The sequence below is a fragment of the Drosophila sechellia genome, chromosome 3R (genome assembly GCF_004382195.2).
Source record: "Drosophila sechellia strain sech25 chromosome 3R, ASM438219v1, whole genome shotgun sequence".
Classification (NCBI taxonomy): domain Eukaryota; kingdom Metazoa; phylum Arthropoda; class Insecta; order Diptera; family Drosophilidae; genus Drosophila; species Drosophila sechellia.
The window spans coordinates 23,482,517-23,502,295 of NC_045952.1; the positions used below are offsets into that span (position 1 = coordinate 23,482,517).

The window sequence follows — 19,779 nt, forward strand, 5'->3', positions numbered from 1 at the left end:
CAATATTCAGAAATATAATTATTATTTTGAAAAGGATTAGGATTCTGTTATTAAAAAAAAAAACTTGTAGAACCCATATATGTTTTCTTCCATACGCATATATCTATATATAATTTTAACATTTAATAACATACATTTAATTTTAAAATCCCCAAGCTATATTAAGTTACAATTAAATTAAATCATAGTCGTTAATTTGTTTGTAATTAAACAATATGTGAAAATATTTTATATCTCAGGTCACTATTAAATTAGGTGTGTACCCAAAGGTGACTCATGGCCAACAGTAAAACAGATTGCGCTCGAAATTGGATTACACATTTTTATTTATAAATATGTGGTCTGATAAATGGCAAAAAATACAAGTGTTCAAGGTGGGAACTTTTGGGCCGCGGCCTCGGCAGTCGGTGCTCCATGTGCCGGATCACTTCTTGTACTCCGCCCAAGAGTAGCGGAAGGAGCGGATCATGTGGATAAGGCTGCAAATACAAATCTGGTAAAAACGGAGGGCAGTGTTTGTTGGGCAACACAGAGAGTTGTAGTGTGGATGGCACATGGACGGCACAGGGACACTCACAAGACAGGACGATGACGTATATACAATAAATCGTTTATTCGTAGGCAGTTCTTGCATAATATAAAATAAATATGTATACAGTTACAAGTAATTTAAAAGTACAAATACAGTTTCATTTCCATAGGTTGTTTTGTTTGCCCTCTCTTGTCATCTTAATAGTTCCATTCACACATTGCAGACACAAGATCTTTAGAAGCTTTCAAGGACGCCTTACACAACAAGACAACAAACACAAGGCATGATGGAGGGGATGGATGGGATGGTGGTGTTCGATTGTTGGACAAAAAACACAAAATGGTCGAAAGCGGGCAAGTTTATAAATAAGTAAAGCAGGCGATAGGATGAGGACGATCCTTAGTGGCTACAGGGTATGGATTGCAAGTTGCAAGTGGGATGTGAATGTTGCAGGTTGCAGTTAGCATGTTGTTAAGCAGAGCATGGCCTTTACATGGTGTTGTAGGCGGCGGTGTTGAAGCCTGTTTTCGGAGCACTTAGCCTGCTCAGCGGATGCGTCTTCCCGTGCTGCGCCAACCGCCGGATCTGCACCTGCTGCTGCTCCGGTTGCAGTTGTTGCTGTTGCTGGTGCTGAACGTTGCTGCTGTGACTGACGCGGACGGGCGCGGGTGGCGGTCGACTGTCGCTATAGTCATGCGTGGATCTGTTGGACAGCGAGCGGTCGTAGTAGGAGAGCGGGCGTTGCTTGAAGCTAGTAGTGGTAGTGGTGCTGCAGGCGTGGCTGATGTTGCTGGCGGTTCCGGCGGGTGGCAGTGCGACTGTGGGCGTGGCGGCCGCCTGGCTACTGCAGGAAGTAGTGGTTTGATATTTATGCACTAGACCTTTTACATTACGATCACAATTTTCGCTTACGCTGGAATCGGACGAGTTGGAGGCGGAGGAGTTGGAGTTGGAGGCGGCGGACACGTGGTTGGCATGCTGCGCCACCGGCGACGATGGCAGTGATTGGTGGCTGGTCGTCTTCTTGCCGGGATTCGCTGAGCTGGCTCCGGCCCCCGCCGATATCGACGTTGCGATTGTTGAACTACTGCCCGATCCCGCTGCCGTGCCACCGCCTCCTCCTCCTCCTGTGCCCACCACTCCCGCTTTGGCTTCGAAATTTTGCTTGAGTATTTGCACATTGCCCGAGATGCGCTGATCGTCGGCCAGCGTTTGTCCCTGGGCGCGCAGCACTACCGTCGCTTCTTGGTCGCCTGGCGTGGTGTTCTTGTTCTCGATGTCGCTGGTGTGCATCAGCTCCTCACTATTGCAGCGTAGCGGTTGGCGCTGCCGCGGACTGTGCGCCGAGGAGGCGCTCCTATAGAGGCTTGGGCACCGCCTCTGCCCAGCATCCACAGCCTCGAGTAGCAGCTCCTGGCTTTCTTCCTGGCAGCGCTTTTTCAGCGAGGTGCTCTCTTCCAGCTTCTGCTTGGTGCGCTTTACGGTGCCCTCGCCAACTCCAACTATTGGTTCCACAGCAACGGCGACTCCTTCGATTACATTACAATTGGAACTGCGCTTGAGGTCTTGGATAACGCCCTCGAAGATGGCCGTAGTGTTGCGATTGGAGTCATAGTAGGAGCCGGAACTGGTCCTCTGTGGCAGACAGCATCGGTTGTCTCCTGATCCCCAACTTGCGTGCCGCGAAGGCAGCTCCCGCTGACGTGTGCCTCGGGGACGCAGAATGGCGTTTGACTGCTGCTTCTGTTGCTGTGGCGTGGGGTCTAGCACGATGCCGCCACTTGGACCGAAGGACTCTGTCCAGGAGTGCGTCTTTCGACGCTGACGCTTCTCCCCTTCATCCTTGGCAAAAACACTGTCCACCTGCGAGGAGAATACATCCGAACAGCTAGAATCCCGCCGCGAGTCAATGTTTCCACTACTGCTGCCACTGCTACTTTTTCCCAGATGAGAGGTCTGTGTAATCAGTTTTGTCAGCGAGGTCCAGACAGGTTGCTGTGGCAGCTGGTCCGCCCGGTGCGCCTCGAGATCGTGAATCCGTGTGCGCACTGACAGAGGCGTGTGTTTCTGGATGTGCAGCACCTGGTTCTGGGTGACGCTGTAGTTCTCGCCGTTGCTGCCTGGGAAGCGCATGTTTTTTGGCTCCTCGGCTACGCTACGTTCCGGCGTAAGGTTCTCCATAGACTGGCTTTGCTGCTTGGTAACCACAGCCGTCTGGGTTTTGGGTGATGTGCTGCTCGAGCGCCTAACCATGCGACGCTGCGACTTCTGGGCGATGGATCGCCGGTGTATGCGTGAGCCATCCTCCTCTTCGCCATCGGGTGTTACGCCCGCTTCACCAGTCGACTTCGACTTGGCCTGGTTTAGAGCCTGAATGAGGGGCGTTGGTTCGCTACCAGGCAAAAGACGCGCGTCCTTTGTGCTCTTCAAGTTCGTCTCGCTCTTGCTGCGCTGCAGCTTCTCCTTGTTCTTCATGGCGTCCAACATCCCACTGTACGTCTCCAGCTGATTGAGGAAGTTCTTGTTGGGCTTTATACAGCTGCGCCTCTTCTTTACGTGCTCTAGCGCCTGCTGGAACTCCCACTGATAAGCCTTCATGGCATACGCGATGACAACCGAGGCGGATCGGCTGACGCCCATCTTGCAGTGCACCAGCACCTTGGATCCCTCGGCCTTCGCCCGCGTGATGTAGCGGAACGTATCGTCCCAGTACTTGAGCAGGTTCGTCTTTTCATCGTCGTACACGCGAACGTTGAAATACTCGAAGGTGCCCGGAAAGAAGTTATCGATCTCCCGCGTCACGTTCAGGATGTGGCGAACGCTGAAAATTAAAATAAGTTGTCGTTGATTTTAAGCAATTTTCACAAAATATGTCCTTTTTCTTAAACATACCCGTTTTTCTGCAGCTCCTCCAGGTTGCTGGCATTCCACTCTGATCCCAGATAGACGTGTTCGAAAATCTTGGTGGGGGCATCCATTTGGCCTAGAATAACGAGCATTTCCGCGTCGATAAACGATTTGTACTCGCCCAAATCCATGTCCAGGATCTCCTCGAGGCGTCCGCGTATATACTTGGAGGTGACCTCGTCCAGATCCACTGACATCATGATGGCCTTCAGCTTCATCTTAATGACACTTTCGGTTTCCTCCTTTTCGGGGGGTCTGTCAATCGCATTCAAGGGAAAGAGGTATTAAAACCGTAAATAATTAATTGTACCGATCCCTTACTTGTTTCGTATGGCATCAGGCGAAGGTGGTCGGCGGCTCTCGATCGCGTCCATGGCATTCCACTCGTTCAGACAAGACTGGTCCGACTCGATGCGCCTCTCGTAGCTGGATAGCCAGTCGTGGGAGGGTCCACTGGCATAGAAGTTGTTCTCACGAGCCTTTTTCGACACTTTGTGCAGCGTCTGCAGCGCGGACCTGGAAAGAAACAAGGGTTTCAATCGTGACTGAAGAGGATCTAAATCCGGAGAAGGCACATACCACATGGCCTGCACTGAGACCGGCTTAAATATATGCGTCTTTTCGTACACTTTGACGCTGAATCCGCTGAAAGTAAGATAAGATAAACCATTGAAATTAAGGAAATGCACATCACACGTTAATCATAACAAAATACACTCTGCTATGCTATTATTAAAATAGCTTAAAACAAATTGGAAACAAATGTGCGACATAAATGCCACCTCTCAACTAGGAAATTGGTCAAGGCGACACCGATTTGTGTATAGATTAGGGGCGGCTAATTTTTAGTTTAGTTCTATAAATAATTCCCAAGGTTAATTGCGACAATTAGGCATTATTGAGTGCATGACTCATACGAGATGAATGCCCAGTCTTACCCATCGCCATCCAGATGGATTGTGGTGTCCGCCAGGATGGGCACCACCAGGCCAATGGTGGTCCGCTCGTTGCAGTCTATGCCCAGCAGGCAGGACTCCTCCATGCCCGAGGTATTCTTGTTGTCGCCGGCCGCCGTTGCGTTTTCCTTGTCCGCTGATTTATCACATTTGCTGCTGGCCTCTGTGGCGGTCTGTTCAACGGACAGCTGACGCTGCGTGGGGACCGCCGGGGAGGTGGACGACTTTGTTCCCGCGGATCCACCAACTTTTACCGAGTGGTGACGCATGATCCGGTGGCGCCGACGGTCGCTTGTGCCGCTCCGACAACAACTACGCGATGCAATCACCAGATAGCGCGTGCGGTTGGACCGCTGTGACTCCAACTTGACAGCCTTTTGATAGGAATAGAAAGATATGTTTAAAAGATAGACAAAGCCCTTTTACATCGGATACGCACCATCTTTAGCGTGTCCTCGCGCTGCAGCAGGTAAAACATTGATTGCAGGTGGAGCTGGATGTCCGAGTTGTTGCTTTGCGTGCTGTTACTGGAGCGGGTGGAGTCGGTGCTCAGGCGGCGCTCGCTTTGCGTCAAGGGCGGGATATCCTTAAGAGCCAGGACCAGGGCGGTTCCCTTGCCGGCAAAGAAGCACTCGCTGCGATCGTTTCCTTTGCTATTGCCCTCGTCGTCCTCGGCCTCGCCATCCTGATGTTATACAGAAAGGAAAGTTGATTACTAGGTGTTTAAGAATACCTAATCCTGCTGCACCTCACCCTTGGGGTCAGGCTAAATATAAGGATGTCGTCTGGCCAAGAACAAACTTGCATGCTCAATTATTTTGCAAAGGGGTAAGATAAACTCTTGATTAGTCTACACTTCAAGGGCGGCAATGAAGCAAAGCTGTATCTGCAGTTCCAAGAAATCTGAATATTAAACTGAATACCGTCTGATTTTGAGAAAAGGGGCACGGGTTCGAAAGGGATTGCGGTTCAGTGAAATATTTTTTTTAATATTTTCTTATTTCCTAAAAATAATAAAATGTTTTTAATTTGCATGGGTTCAAAAATACCGATTTGACATGTTTTTATGTCAAATGAAATTAAATTGATCAACGCGCGATATTAATTTTTCCCTCTGTGCAGGCGGACGTCAAGGTCTCGCGAACTATTTTTGGGCGGTGGGGCGGCGAAGAAAACAAAAACAAGCGGAAAGCGACAAAAACGACAAATAAGGCAATGCAAAAGTCTGTTGAAAAATATAGACGTCGCGACGTCTGCGGATTTGCTTGGGTTACACCAAAAGCAGCGCAGCGCAGCACAGCCGATGACGATGATGACGCTGCCTCATACCGCCCACACGCGAACGTTGAACGTCGAAATCCAAAAAGCGTAAGCAACAAGCTGGCGGATGATAAACATTGGGCATGAAAAGCACATCCGAGTACACAAAGGATCATGGCCAAAAGCGGAACACGCACTAAAGAGCCTGCCCGTAATTGGTTCTCCTGGCAGAGTGGGGGTGACCAAAACAAAGCACACACGCATACGCACACCCGAAAATCATCAAGTCTCCTCTCACCGAATTCGAGCAGGAGCCAGCCACACTGGGAGAGCGCTGCACCGTCACCAGCGCCATTTGTTGTTGCCGTGGTCGTAGACGTCGTCGTCGTCGCCGCAGCCGCTCCTCCACCTCCTGCTCCTCCTCCCCCGCCGACGCCTCTTGACCCTCGTGCTCCACCTGGCGCAGATGATGGCGATGCTGCAGCGGTGTCCTTTGCAATCCTCTCCTGCTCTACCTCCTTTTCCCTGTGTGTGAGTGTGCGCGAGAGTGTGTGGTGTGTGTGCAAGTGTTGTGGGCTTGGGCTACAAATGCATTTTCATGTCGCTGCCTGCTGGCCGTTGTTTTTGCAGTCGGCTTCGCGACCTCGTCCTGCGATCGTCTTGGTTTCCGCTTTCCGGACACTCTAGCCAGGCGGTTCTCTCTAAGAAACAGCGTGTCCTCACAATAGACGGACACACACAACGCTGCTAAATGGTAAATAGACTACACGAATTTTTCTTAAAAGAAAGACAGTGAGGACGCCATTTCTAATCGATAACACTAGTATCGTCAGACAATCGTTCTGGCAGGGCTGGCTAACTATCGCTAGAAAAAGCAATGCTCGTGTGGTGCACCGAAAAAAGTACTTATCAATGAGAAAAGCTGTGATGTTTGTACAATTCTTGATATCTCAGTAAAACAAGCTGACATTTCTAATTAAATTGTGCCTTTTTGATGATTAAAAATCAAACAATGAAGATATCATTTATCGAATACTATGTCAGAGGTAGTCAGAGGTGGTAGCCACAGCACAGCTGTTTAGTGTTGGAAAATAACAACAAGCCGAACAGATGATTGCGAAAATCAGCTGGCCCAAGAACAACATAACAAGCGAATGCTTCCGGCGGATTGGATATATTAAAAGACGCTCAAAATCTAATAAAATGTCGGCATTCATCGAGGAAACAAAGAGCCTCCTGCCGCGGATCGCCTTCATAGCCTGCGGATGCTTCAGTCCACCCACACCCATGCACCTTCGGATGTTCGGTGAGTTAAATTGGATTGTGAAATTCTGCGGTACATAATCGATAAAATTACGCGGCATGTTTTTGTCAACAGAGATAGCCAAGGACCACTTCGAAATGCAGGGAACCCACAGAGTGGTAGGTGGCATCATCTCGCCCACGCACGATTCATATGGCAAAAAGGGTCTGGCCTCCGCCTTGGACAGATGTGCCATGGTCAAGCTGGCCACCCAGAGCTCCAATTGGATTAGGTTGTCCGATTGGGAGGTGCACCAGAATCAGTGGATGCGCACGCAGGCGGTGCTGCAGCACCACCAGAACTATATCAATAACCACATAAATTCCGGTGGGGCAGGCGGAGATGACACACATCTAGCCGGATGGCTGCCTCGTGGGTTGCACGACAGTCGGGATCCTGTACATTTGAAGCTACTGTGCGGTGCCGATCTGCTGGAGTCCTTTGCTGTTCCAGGCCTGTGGGCAGAAGCCGATGTAAGTCTTGATATATTTGAATAGTACTCTTTATTTATATGATTTTTACTAGATTGAGGACATTGTGGCTAACCACGGTCTTGTGGTTATTACCCGGGCTGGCTCAAACCCAGGAAAATTCATCTTTGACTCCGACATATTGACCAAGTATCAGGTTAGAGAGACACTACCTCGACAACATTATTCCTTATTAATTTCCATACGCATTTCAGAGCAACATTACGCTAATCACCAACTGGGTGCCCAATGAGGTGAGCTCCACGTTGATTCGGCGGCTCTTAGGACGCGGCCAGTCGGTCAAGTACCTTCTAGACGATCTGGTGCTGGAGTACATCAAGCGCCAACGATTGTTTAACTTTAAATCGTAGGTGGTCTTCCTATTACCTCCCCTGAATCCTGCATGTTCACTTACAATTTACCATCTTTCGAACGATACGTACACTGAATGAGGCGCCACCTTAATCCATTTCACACAGCAGAGAACACACTTAACGTGCACCCCCAGCAGTCTTTGTATTGTTTCCTTTTATGTCTTAAACTGCAGGCGGGATGCACCGGCTCCGACCGAATGCGACTCCTGACGCGCTTTGCACGTGAAAAAGAAGACCTCGTCGCCCACACGCTTTCCAACCCACCAGCACCGCAAATCGCACCACTTGCCCCACCAGCACGAACAGCTGTTTGAGTCTTGGCGCCTCTTCATGGAGCGTGAGTGAGCAGAGCAGATCCGAGTTCAAGTTCCAATTTAGCAGTGATTCTTTTAATGCATGTTTATTTTTCACCAATCTTGGCCCTCGTAAATACCCTCGTTAAATTAGCCATAGTTTTGCGGTGGTCAGTGTGCGTATCATCCACTTACACCGAATTGTTGCCAAAATGTAGTCCCATTAAACAATAACCTTAACTTTGTTGCTATTGTACTGACCATGCCCGCCTAACCCGTGGAATGTAGTAAGTATATAACGGATGCAGTGCGTCCCAACCATTTGCTCTTTAACCACGCCTATACGGACAACAACAAGAACGCGAACAGCTACTCTATAGGGGACCAGCTGGAGCAGGACATGGACGAGTCGGACACTCCAAGCCCGCAACTTCAGCATACGCCCACGTCGCGGGTTTTCTGCTGTGGAGAGGTGCCTTTACGTGGATCCAAGGTGCTGCGATCCGGTCCTGGACAAGCGGTCCAGGTCATCACCATGCAGGCAGATGAGAAAGAGGAGGTGGGTATCCTTAACCGCTGTAATCATTGCATTTCATAAATAGATGGAACCCATAGCTTTGCTTTCAAACTTATGTTTACATCCTTCTAATCAATTCGCATCTTTCAGAGCCAAGCGAAGAAGCAGAAGATTTCCCAAGTGCAACTTTAGGAAACTGGAAGACGAATCTCACGCGGATCAAGACAGGGGCGCTGGAAGCTATTTGTTGATACTATATAATTGTGTATGTAAAATAAACACGTTCGTTACCGAGTTGACGGCTGCCCATGCTTTTGTGGGTCACTTCACGGAGTGGAGGGACAAGGCATTGAACTTCAGGCGACGTGCATTGACATTGCAGTCGTTGTAGGGCTTCCCTTGGGTGTCCGATGTCAGAACTTGTTGATGGTAATAAGCCAGTTGCCAGTTGAGAGTGGCCACCATTAGTTTAAGCTTAGAGGAACTGCAGTTGCTTGCTTCCCTTGGAAGAGTCCACATCGCGAATGTTCTTTTTCCGTCGCCAGAATGCTAAACCCGCGCCACGCCCATCGCGCGCTCCATCCTTTGCGCTTCCCAAGCGGCGGCCTCCTGTCCAGCTAACGCCCTCGCATCAGCACGATCAGTTGCCCTTCCTGAGAAGATCGCGGTTCAGCGCCCTTCCCCATTTCCGCGCCTACGAGGACGAACCGGAGAACCTTTCGCTTTTCATCGCCATCCTGTACGTGGTGGATTTGTTCGGCATCTTCCCATTTGTCACGCTGCCCGCATTGCTGGTGAAACTTGGATACTTTGGCGTCCTGCTGGTGCTTTCCATCATCATCCTGCAGATTTATACCTCCTTCCTGCTGTCCCAATGCTGGACCATGGCGGAGCTGCTTGATCCTTCCATTCAACAGAAGCGCAACTACCCATATGCAGCACTGGCAGAGTTGGCTTACGGACCCTATATGAGTCTGCTGGTCTCCGTGCTGCTCGACCTCAGCATCTTCGCCATGGCGGTGCCCAGTGTGGTTATGGCCGCCCAGAACCTAGAGGGCGTAGTGCTGCGCATGAGCGCTGGTCAATACAATTTCTCGTACTGCTACTGGGCCATCATAGTCGGTCTGGTCATCTGCCCGCTCATGTGGCTGGGCAGTCCAAAGCACATGCGGTAAGATGGGGTTCAGGATAGGGTTATCTGTTCTTATTCAATGCACTGCATCATTCCATTTCATAAATATCCCAGGGGCTTGGCCATCATCGCAGTTTGCGTGATGATCGTTATTGTGGCGCTCTTGTGGTTCTGTATTTTTGCAGCCCCTGCGATTGGAACACCCTTTGAGGGCATCTCCTTGGGTGGGTAGTGGTCTTAGGGCATACATTTACAGAATTCTAAGTTAGTTTTTCTTAGAGCTACCCGGCTTCCTAACCGTGCTCAACAGCTACAGCATATTGGCCTTCCAGTTTGACATCCACCCCGTCCTGCTGACCCTTCAGATCGACATGAAGCACAAGTCGCAGGTTTCCTGGGCTGCGCTCATCGGAATCGCCAGTGAGTTGCTCCTCCAAACCGATTACAGATGGATAATAATTTCATTCCTCCTGATCAGTCACCTGCAGCGTGGCCATCTTTGGCTCCATCATAGCCGCCTACAAATTTGGATCGATGATAGCTGATAACTTGCTGCAGTCATTGCCCACCAGTGTGCCCTTCTATGTGATGCTGATACTGATGGCGCTCCAGCTTTGCTTCTCCGTCACGGTGGCCAGCTCTGCGATGTTCATGCAGATCGAGAACTACTTCAAACTGCCGGAATGTGAGTCTCAATTTAACTTAAGTTAATGATCTGTGAATTTCATTCCACTAAGAAAGACTTTTAATGAGTTCCGTCATAAGATTTTGAAACGCATTAATCTAAGTCAACGTTAGATTTTAGGTAAATCGTCTGCTAATCCTTCCTTCTTACAGCCCTCTCCTTCAAACGCATGCTGATCCGCTCTTCAGTGCTGGCCTCGGAGGTCCTAGTTGCGGAGTTTGTGCCCAGTTTCGATGCCCTGATGGACGTGGTGGGTGGCACCATAACCGGACCACTGGTCTTCATTCTCCCGCCACTTCTGTACCGCCGCATCCGGCGGATGGAGCGAGTTCATCAGCGAATCGCAGCGGAGGCGAGCTATGGAAGTCTGCCACTGGACCTCAACTACGATCCGGTGGAACTTGAGATGGAACCACTGCTGGTGACCTCGCCGCCGACCACGCCACGCGGCTGCTGGCTGAGACTGCTTCGTTTCCTGCATCGCCTCGAGTGCGACGTATCCTGCACAATGGCGGTGCTCATCTTCGGCCTGCTGGCCACCTTCCTGTCCACCTACCTGAACATCTTCAGCCTGTCCAGTCTGTTCACCAACAACTCGCCCTGCCTGAGCAATCTGACCAAGCACTTCTGAGGATCGGGGTCTTTCCCCCGGCCAGAAATGAAAATTAAGACTTTGCCAAGTTTTTAATGGCCGTCCTTCGTCGGGTTCACAGGCCCGAGTTGCGGCTTCATCTTTAATGCAATGCTTAAGGTGTTTTGTATAACACAAACTACAAATTTAATAAATCTATTATATTACACCAAGACACGCACGTTTCGTTTCGAGTGTTTTGAGTGGTGATGTTTAATTAGTTAAGCTTTATTAAAACATCGCCAAAGCCAAACAATTTGTCCGGGAATTGCACACGCGCATCATTTATCATCTTTTTCGGTTGCCCAGCAGCAAATGTTTGGCTTTTTGTTTGCCAAATTTATTTAACCATTCGGTGTGCGTTGTGTTCGCTGTTAGTTATTTGTTAGTTTAGCCGTTTGCTTTTGTTTTCTGCTTGGTAATTTGAGACAAGCTGGGTTCGAGCTTCTCCCGGTGGAAAGTAAACAGGCTGATAACACCTTTCGCAGCCCGCTTTTGTATCTCTCGGATGTTTGTATCTTTCTATCGGTGTATCTGTATCTGTGTCTGAATCTATCCATTTGGCTGAAATGCCGGAGCGTCTTAGCTCAGGGTTTAATTTTAAACACACGAAGATTCTGGTGCGAAGATTCTGCTTGAAGATTCTTCGCCTGATACGCAAATTTAATTTATTCTTCGACCATGCATGGTTATTTTTTTATATTTTCCATTTGCGTATTTCTATATAATATACATACACGTACGTAATGCGAAGGCATACAATTTTTTCCCGGCATTCATTTCCGTCTTCCATAATACGTTTTTAAGCGCGTTCCATGTTCCATTCGGTCGGGAGATGACTCAAGGCATTGTGTTGATAACCTCCCCGAGTCATAAAGTCATCTAGCCATCCCAACCAATGCAAAAACCAATCGCAACAACTCGAATTATTATTTATTTTTTTTCCATTCTCAGTGCGGTGCGGTGAGTGATTATTTATTAAAATTAATACCCAATTGTTTGATATCAACGGAACCGAACGGAACGGAACCCAATCCGTTGTCGCGTCATCACTCCTCCGGCCACCTGTGGCTGCTGGGAGATGGGCTTTTATGGGCTCGTTATTTTCAGTGGGGCCCACCAGTGATTTTAATGGCCCAAAGGGCCCAAAGGTACGCACTCAGCTATTCGCCCTTTTAATTGCTACGAACTTAGGGTTTACTGCCTTTTGGCGCTTTTTGCTTAGCTTTCAGGCCGGGCTGCTTTATTGCCCTGGCCGTTTTTATCTCTTGTTTGCCACATTTCAATATGCAGAAGGTCTCGTTTGGCACGAACTCTGTGTTCCGCGGATGATTCACGCTGGAGGCAACTCGTACTAGCTACTAAGTACTAAGAGTACTTGCCGCACCACTCGGACATGGATCCGTCGAGTTGCCAAGTGCAGCATAAGTCGTGCTAATTGATCATATCGCTGGGCCATTGACAGGCGTTTAGGTATCTTGTCGATTTATTTTATTTGTCTCCATTAACAAATTACACAAACATGCATAATTAATAGTTATTAACTCGTATTGCTCACTCAGGCTTCGAAAACGGAATTCTTAAGCTATTTCGGTGGATGGGGGTTTACTTTTAGCCATTCTAGTACCATTATAAGTATGTTAAGGTACTAATGATAAGTTGGAAGACACTTTAGGAAAGTGATTACAGATTTGATTACCATGATATATTTAGAACCTCAAGACCCTGCCTTGGGCTTACCTATGCTCAACTTCTGGACAGGAGTTTCCCTACTACGGCGGATTGCTGGACAATTCCCTGCTGATTAAACAGCCATCGAGTGCTCGGCAGAGTGTCGCCTTTGCCACTTGAGCGGGCAGTGCGAATCGAAGAGCCCGTTGCCAATTTGGCTTGGGGCTGATTCGACGATGGCTGTCAAAAACTGATTATACGGTGGCAATTTTCAAGTGGCCGGCACAAAGGCTTAACCCAGAATTTAATGATATTTAAATTGCAAGTTCCTTTGGCAAAAAAAATCGAAAAATCGAAAATCCAAAGCACACACTGACGAATTGTTGGGAGTACAGAAAGGCACACAAAAGGCCCAGAGCTCTGGGCATAAAATTTCACTTTTCATTTCCTATTGACCCCGATTCCCTGGACGCACTTCTTTCTAATTTTCGCTGCCCCCCATCCCAATTCTTCTGAAGTGCCGCAGTTCTCCGGTCTTCTCGCTCCCTACGCTCCTCCTAATCGAATTTGGGATCTGGCGTTCGATCTATCGATCGGACGATCGAACTGTAACGTCTTTCAAATGGCCATTTATGGTGGTTAATTCTGCTGGCCACCGCCAGTCGCTTTCTGCATCAATTGAATACTCATTAGGCACACTCACACTTGCAGATTTGGTTTCTCGTGGCGAATGATGACTTTTTGATTTCGCCCAGAATCAGCACAAAGTGTTTTTCAAGTCGTTTTTGGCCGCTTTTCTCTGGATTTACTTTTTAGTTTTCGTACATTTTTTTCAGATGCTGCATTGTTTTGCTTGTTGATTTGCCTATCAGCCATGTCCCGGGGCAAATCTGTGTATTATTTCAAAGAAAACCTATTCCTACAATGCCATCAATGCAAAGTGATGTGAAGCGTTCAGAATGTGCATTTTAAGGTACACTTAGTCCAAGAGAAGATAGCATAAATGTTTTAGCATATTCCAGCAAGTACATAACGGTCGATTATACATGCATATTGTCTCGATTCCAATAATTATAATCTAATGCTAAATATAAACACATTTATACTCGTAAGAAATGAAATCACGTCTATGTGGCATGGGGGAATTGGGTTTTTTTTTTACAGATAATATTATCACTTTGAGACTTACCTAATTGACCTCTTGTTCTTATCAACTTATTTATATCAAAATTTGTAGTTATATATTAAATAAACCTTTTTTTTAAAGGCAGATTCTTTCTATCGCTCAAAATGATCGTTGCTCAAGTTCTCATCTTCGGAGTCGTCCTCCTATTAAATATATATCAACTGGCGAATGGCCAATTGAATTCTGCGAATTCGTGCAGTACGTACATGAAAATAATATTTATCCAGTGCGAATAAGTGTTATGCGTAATTATACCCGTTACTCATAGACTAAAAGGGTTTACTAGATTCGTTGAAAAGTAAAAAAAATAGAAAGTAGAAAGTGAAATAATGAAAAGTGTTGAAAAATAACAGGCAGAAGGAAACTATTCGGGCCATGTATGGCATACATATTCTTGATCAATAAACGAGTCAATCTGATTATGTCCGTTTGTCTTTCCGCCCGTATAAACTTCAAGATCTCAGGAACTATATAAGCTAAAAAGATTAGGCACGCAGATTTCAGAGACGTAGACGAAGTAAATTTCTATCGAACTTTTTTCCAAACCGTCCAGCTGAGTAACGGGTATCTGATAGTCAGGGATCACGATGAATGCTATCGTTTCTTACGAATGCTATCGACGTTATCCCTCTCTCTCTTGTTTTCTTTGAATTTAGTCTAAAAACTTAATATTTTAGGTGTATGTGGTGATAATCCTTGGTATCGTGGCTAACAAGATAATGACAATGAAGGACAAGCAAAGCAACGATTGGAACGCCGCTAATTTTGCTTTTAACTCGAAATACATATGTCAACAATAAAGCACATACCGTGTGATGTTTTGAATTTTGAGAATGAATTTTAGGGATATATGTAGCATTATGTTTAGAACAATTACTTAAGCGATTAGTTCATTTTGATTTTCTCAAACCACTTGAAACTGAGAAATTAACATCGATTATTCAGAATCGTGGCCCTGCAAATATTGTCGCCCTCTTTCCGCTCCAATTGCTTCTGATTGTATCCCCTCGTTCCGAGCTGTCCAATTAGCGAGCCCACTGATAACGCGAGCACGGGTCCACCCAAACAGACGTCATGTCACCCACTTTACCTAGCAACCATTGTGACCACAACTATGACTGGAACATGCCAAAGGATAATTATACAATAGGCAGGATACGATTCGATTTTGGACGGCCAAGGCGTAGGTTGTGTCCAGTCGAAGGCGATGAAGAAGTTCCGGGCCAAGGCGAGCTCCCTGCCCATTTTCAACGGTCGCATAACCGACGCCACCACACTGACCACGAGTTCGCTCCAGTTACCCCTGGGTCAGACTACGCAGCGGAAGCAATCGACTTGCACTCGTGTGCTGCCCACGGTTTTTACCATTACGGACGGCACCACCGGAGCGGCGAGTACCTCCTTGGCGGAGGCCATGTCGAGCAGTAAGGCACAGGTGCCCAACCGACAGGAGAGCCTCCTGCAGCTTAGTGTTACACGGGAGGCGGGAATGGGCATGGCAGGACCTGAATTGGCTAACTATGAAAAGGTGGGTGGTGGGCCAGGGATCCTTTGGCATCGCCATCCTCTACCGATGCAAGTCCGACGGGCACCAGATCGTCTTCAAGCAAATCAACCTGAGTGAGTTGACCCCGCCTGGTCGGGATCTAGCCATGAACGAGGTTGAAGTCTTCTCGAAATTACATCATCCGAATATTGTGAGCTACCTCGGTAGCTTCATCAAGGACAACACTCTGCTCATCGAGATGGAGTACGCCGATGGAGGTACACTGGCCCAAATCATCGCCGAGCGGCAGGGAAAATTGCATTTTCCTGAACGATATATAATAGCCGTATTCGAACAGATCTCCAGTGCCATCAACTACATGCACTCGGAGAACATCCTGCATCGGTAACGAAGTCATTGTTATATATTCTAGAAGAGAATTGATTACCATATTCGTTTTGAATTCAGGGATTTGAAGACCGCTAATGTATTTCTGAACAGGCGAGGCATTGTGAAAATCGGAGATTTTGGCATATCCAAAATAATGAACACCAAGATACATGCCCAGACTGTTTTGGGCACACCCTACTACTTCAGTCCGGAGATGGTAATAGGTTTAATGGGTCGGTATATGTATGTCACTGTACCCTAATACTGCCATGGTTTCCAGTGCGAGGGTAAGGAGTACGACAACAAGAGTGACATTTGGGCTATGGGCTGCATTCTGGGCGAGATGTGCTGCCTGAAGAAGACCTTTGCTGCCGCCAATCTATCCGAACTGGTCACCAAGATTATGGCAGGGAACTATACACCTGTGCCTTCGGGTTACACATCGGGACTGCGCAGTCTAATGTCCAATCTGCTTCAAGTTGAAGCACCAAGGCGACCTACCACCTCAGAGGTATTGGTCTACTGGATTCCGCTAATATTCCGTAGCCTGGGAAAGAACAAAGGGTATTCTTGAATTCTCGTGCCACCAGCACAAAAGTGGAGGCAAAAATACCTTAACTGATGGCCAAATGTTTACTCTTACCTGATTTGATTTGACCAATATTTTGAAATCTATAAATATATTTCTAGAACGCACTGATAACTAGTTTCTTGTTTATATCATTACCACGCCAGCTTAGCACCTTTGAATCAGTAAAGTAAACAATTGAAATTAACATAAAACGCATTTTTACATAATAAATGAAATAATATGCTAAGACGTTAATAATATTGCCTATAAATAAATCGATGACGCTACGAATGATTAACTCTTAGACAATACAAATTGTTTGCTAATAGACATGGTCAGTAGATTTGTGTGTGGTGGGGTGGGGAGGGAGAGAGGTGAATCTCCGAGACGAGTCTATCTGGGGGCTAGAGACTCACATCGCTTTATCCACATAAATTATAATATTTGGCGAGCACAGAAACGTGAGCCACAGCAATAGCAACAACAGCGACTACAAGTCGAGCCGAGACTCGATAATAAGCAAATAAATTATAATTATACACAAGTTCAATAAATGTACAGCCAAGGACGTTGAAGGCCATTCAATGAGTGTTTTGGGGGTTGCACGGAACCGATTTCCATCTCGATGGAGTCGCAATCCACTGCCCTCCCCCCATACCCGCGGACTCATCAGCCACCTGCTCCTCGAACGGGGGATTCTTTCTTGCTCAAGCTCATCGACATGCTAATCAAGCCGCACAAGCATTAAGTCAGATTGATGCTGGCCCATAAATATGGATGCTCCCCGGAAGAAGGAGGGCGACGGCTTGGGCGACTATATGCTATATGGCCAATTGCCATCTATAGGCTGCAAGGCCGCAGCCAAACTGTAAATAGCTTGCAGCTCATTACCATTAGCCGATCGCAGTTGCTGCTCCTCTCGTTCGCGTCCTCGGTTTATTGTCTAAAAATAAACGCCTGGCCACTCGGAGTTGGATGCGGCTTAGTTTGACTCGGCCAAGAACATGAATCTTGGCCAGAACCACTGGACGTCTTCCTGCTTCTTGTTCGTCCGTACTTTTGTTTTATTATTATTAATTAGTGCGGCTCAGTGGAGTGAAGCGTCGGGATGTGTAATTTTGACAGGAATGTTGCACTTAAAAAATGTTAGATTTTATATTTGGGTCATGCCGCACTATATAAACTCAGAAAGAATTTCAAACATAACAAACTTTGTTTCCTTTATATAATCTTTATATATTCTAGATAATACCTTGTTTTGTAGTGCCTAAAGATTTCTTGCTGTGCACGCTGGCGAGGCCGAATCCCTGGCATGGGGTGTTGGCACTTTGGCGCCTCTCATCAAGCCTTCCAGACATCCTAGCTAGCTGCAGCTGCCCATCCCCATCACCATCCTCGTCTTCGGTCTGGCTCTCAGCCTTGGCCCCAGCCCCAGCATTTGGCCAAAGACAGCAGCCAATTAATTCGCATTGGCTGGCCCCCCAACCAACCCAGCAGCAGCCGAACAGCGTTCCCCCCTTTGGTAAGGCGATTCGAAACCCTAAGCAGGAGAATCTGGCTTTAATGGCAACGCTTAGGAGATGCTATAAATAAAACCGCGAGTGTATGCCGACCACTTGGTACCTCATTTCCATTGTCAATCTGCGCGAGATGCCTCCTCCTGCTTGGCGCACTCATTAAAGAGCCAGCGAGTTGACTTTTTTATTGATGCAATCAAATTGTGGCAAGAAACGGAAAACCTTTTAAGTGTCTTCAAAATGCAGCCAGCGGCAATTCCTCACCTCTCATTACTGGCCATGCCCTTCTTGGAATCCAAATTGGCGAAAAAACCCAAAATGGTAATGGTATGACTATGCAGAGGCGGCTCCTCCAGCTCTACGCTCCGGATCCATAAAACCTACGATCCTACAACAAATCAGATTCTGAGTGCCTGTTAATGATGGATACAGGAAATGCCAATTCTCTGGGTTAAGTGGTAACGACTAGCCGCCATCCGAATGGCTTCTCGCTGAGATTGGAGCAGCTATGCCAGGCCGAGAAGGAATCCATGACCGCTTACCACTACCGCCGATCCATCGGAGCATAAAAGTACCTTGAAAAGCTTTCATTCTCGCCAGTCCAATAAAAGTCCATCTCAACTGCGGGCCTATCCCAATTTCAGGCACTTTTGTACGCCGCCCAGCAGATTTATTGTCCCCAGTTTAGTCGGTGATTTATTTTAATATCAAGCCGCTGCCATTATGCGTATCTACTCTATATCAAATGGAAATGGAATTAGAACTACCATCTGAATCTAAATCAGCATCTAAGAACCTAAGAAAGAACGGATCAGAATGGAGCGAAGTGGGATGGAGCACTTGACGTGAGTTTAACTGCCGCTACTTCATTTCATTTCGGGTTGAAAAAAACAATAAACAGAGGCCACCAGGGACCGGGAATGGGCCTCTAAATTAAGCAGATTATTCATAACTTTTATAGTGCTGGGCCCCGGAGAAGTTGTCGGTCCCCTAGCAGATGATTAGATAAAGAGGCACTGCGGGAAAAGATACTCGAAATGAGATAGATCTCAAATGTTATATGAATGATATTTTATGGCAGATATTGTGAGATATGACGTGGAATTATTAGAAATTTGTACAAGCTAGTCAAATAAATGGCTAGATAGATAGATAGTATTAAGATAGATAGATGATTATATAGATAGATGGATAGATAGATTAAAAGATAGATAGATAGTACCAAGATAGATAGATTAAAATATAGATAGATAGTATCAAGATAGATAGATATATAGATAGTACACATTCTTAGGTTCCAAACTATTTTTCCGAGTGTTCACTGCCGCATGTTGACCGCGACGAACGACCCAGACTTAGGATTAGGCCCACTAAAAGGGGAGGGGTGGTTGGCTAGTTCGGCATTTGGTAGTGTGTAGTTTGTAGTTACCAGCGGAGGGTTAGTAACCCTCCTCACGTAACCGGCTGCGAGTGAAGAGTTCTCAGCACTGGAATTATAATTAAAAGCGGAGGAGACACCGCACTGGGGGATTGGCTTCTGGGGATTGGGCACTGGGGACTGGGTTCTGTGTTCTTGGGGTCCATGGCTGATTTAGAGTTATGTTTCCTTAATGAGTGCCACCAGTGCCGCCGAAAGAGTGACCGCTAAGCATCTTTCAATAGGGCCTGAGAAGATCGCCGAGCTCCAGCGAGGGGTTCACTGAACTTTTTGGCAACCGGCAAAAGCCGGAGATCTCCGACCCGGCCACTTTCCCAATTCCAATCCCAATTCTCTGCTCGATCTGATGGCAAGAAACCAATCCACTGCACACAACTGAACACTCGAAGCTCGAAGATAACGCCTCTAACTGTAAATATATTTACACATTTTGGTATCTTGCTTTGTTTTTCCCCCTATT

At 47.1% G+C, this 19,779-nt stretch overlaps 4 protein-coding genes across 8 annotated transcripts; 3 read left to right on the plus strand and 1 right to left on the minus strand.

Moving 5' to 3' along the window:
* Positions 1-330: 330 nt before the first annotated feature.
* LOC6607841 (protein phosphatase Slingshot) lies at positions 331-6,446 on the minus strand. 4 transcript variants are annotated; one of them, XM_032720566.1, is made up of 8 exons: positions 5,954-6,446; positions 4,835-5,080; positions 4,378-4,769; positions 4,019-4,084; positions 3,761-3,955; positions 3,425-3,694; positions 1,026-3,353; positions 331-479 (listed from the first exon to the last, which is right to left on the minus strand). In XM_032720566.1, the coding sequence occupies exons 1-8, from the start codon at positions 6,008-6,010 to the stop codon at positions 425-427; spliced, it is 3,609 nt and encodes a 1,202-aa protein (XP_032576457.1). In that variant the 5' UTR covers positions 6,011-6,446; the 3' UTR covers positions 331-424. The 4 variants fall into 4 exon arrangements, with proteins under 4 accessions (XP_032576457.1, XP_032576458.1, XP_002032598.1 ...); XM_032720567.1 differs by lacking the exon at positions 5,954-6,446 and adding an exon at positions 5,149-5,266; XM_032720568.1 differs by lacking the exon at positions 331-479 and having other exon boundaries at positions 1,287-1,376; positions 1,445-3,353.
* A 115-nt stretch (positions 6,447-6,561) lies between these two features.
* On the plus strand, positions 6,562-8,911 carry LOC6607842 (nicotinamide/nicotinic acid mononucleotide adenylyltransferase 3). Of its 2 annotated transcripts, XM_002032563.2 has the most exons (6): positions 6,562-6,961; positions 7,034-7,431; positions 7,484-7,585; positions 7,644-7,795; positions 8,384-8,654; positions 8,763-8,911. In XM_002032563.2, exons 1-6 carry the CDS (start codon positions 6,766-6,768, stop codon positions 8,802-8,804), a joined length of 1,161 nt encoding a protein of 386 aa, XP_002032599.2. In that variant the 5' UTR covers positions 6,562-6,765; the 3' UTR covers positions 8,805-8,911. The 2 variants fall into 2 exon arrangements, with proteins under 2 accessions (XP_002032599.2, XP_032576460.1); XM_032720569.1 differs by lacking the exons at positions 8,384-8,654; positions 8,763-8,911 and adding an exon at positions 7,976-8,335.
* A 112-nt stretch (positions 8,912-9,023) lies between these two features.
* LOC6607843 lies at positions 9,024-11,225 on the plus strand. The gene is made up of 5 exons (XM_002032564.2): positions 9,024-9,783; positions 9,859-9,968; positions 10,024-10,164; positions 10,223-10,429; positions 10,582-11,225. The coding sequence occupies exons 1-5, from the start codon at positions 9,137-9,139 to the stop codon at positions 11,058-11,060; spliced, it is 1,584 nt and encodes a 527-aa protein (XP_002032600.1). The 5' UTR covers positions 9,024-9,136; the 3' UTR covers positions 11,061-11,225.
* Positions 11,226-15,415: 4,190 nt separating this feature from the next.
* LOC116801595 (serine/threonine-protein kinase Nek8-like) lies at positions 15,416-16,489 on the plus strand. Its single transcript, XM_032722158.1, has 3 exons — positions 15,416-15,808; positions 15,872-16,010; positions 16,074-16,489. Exons 1-3 carry the CDS (start codon positions 15,438-15,440, stop codon positions 16,365-16,367), a joined length of 804 nt encoding a protein of 267 aa, XP_032578049.1. The 5' UTR covers positions 15,416-15,437; the 3' UTR covers positions 16,368-16,489.
* Positions 16,490-19,779: the final 3,290 nt, after the last annotated feature.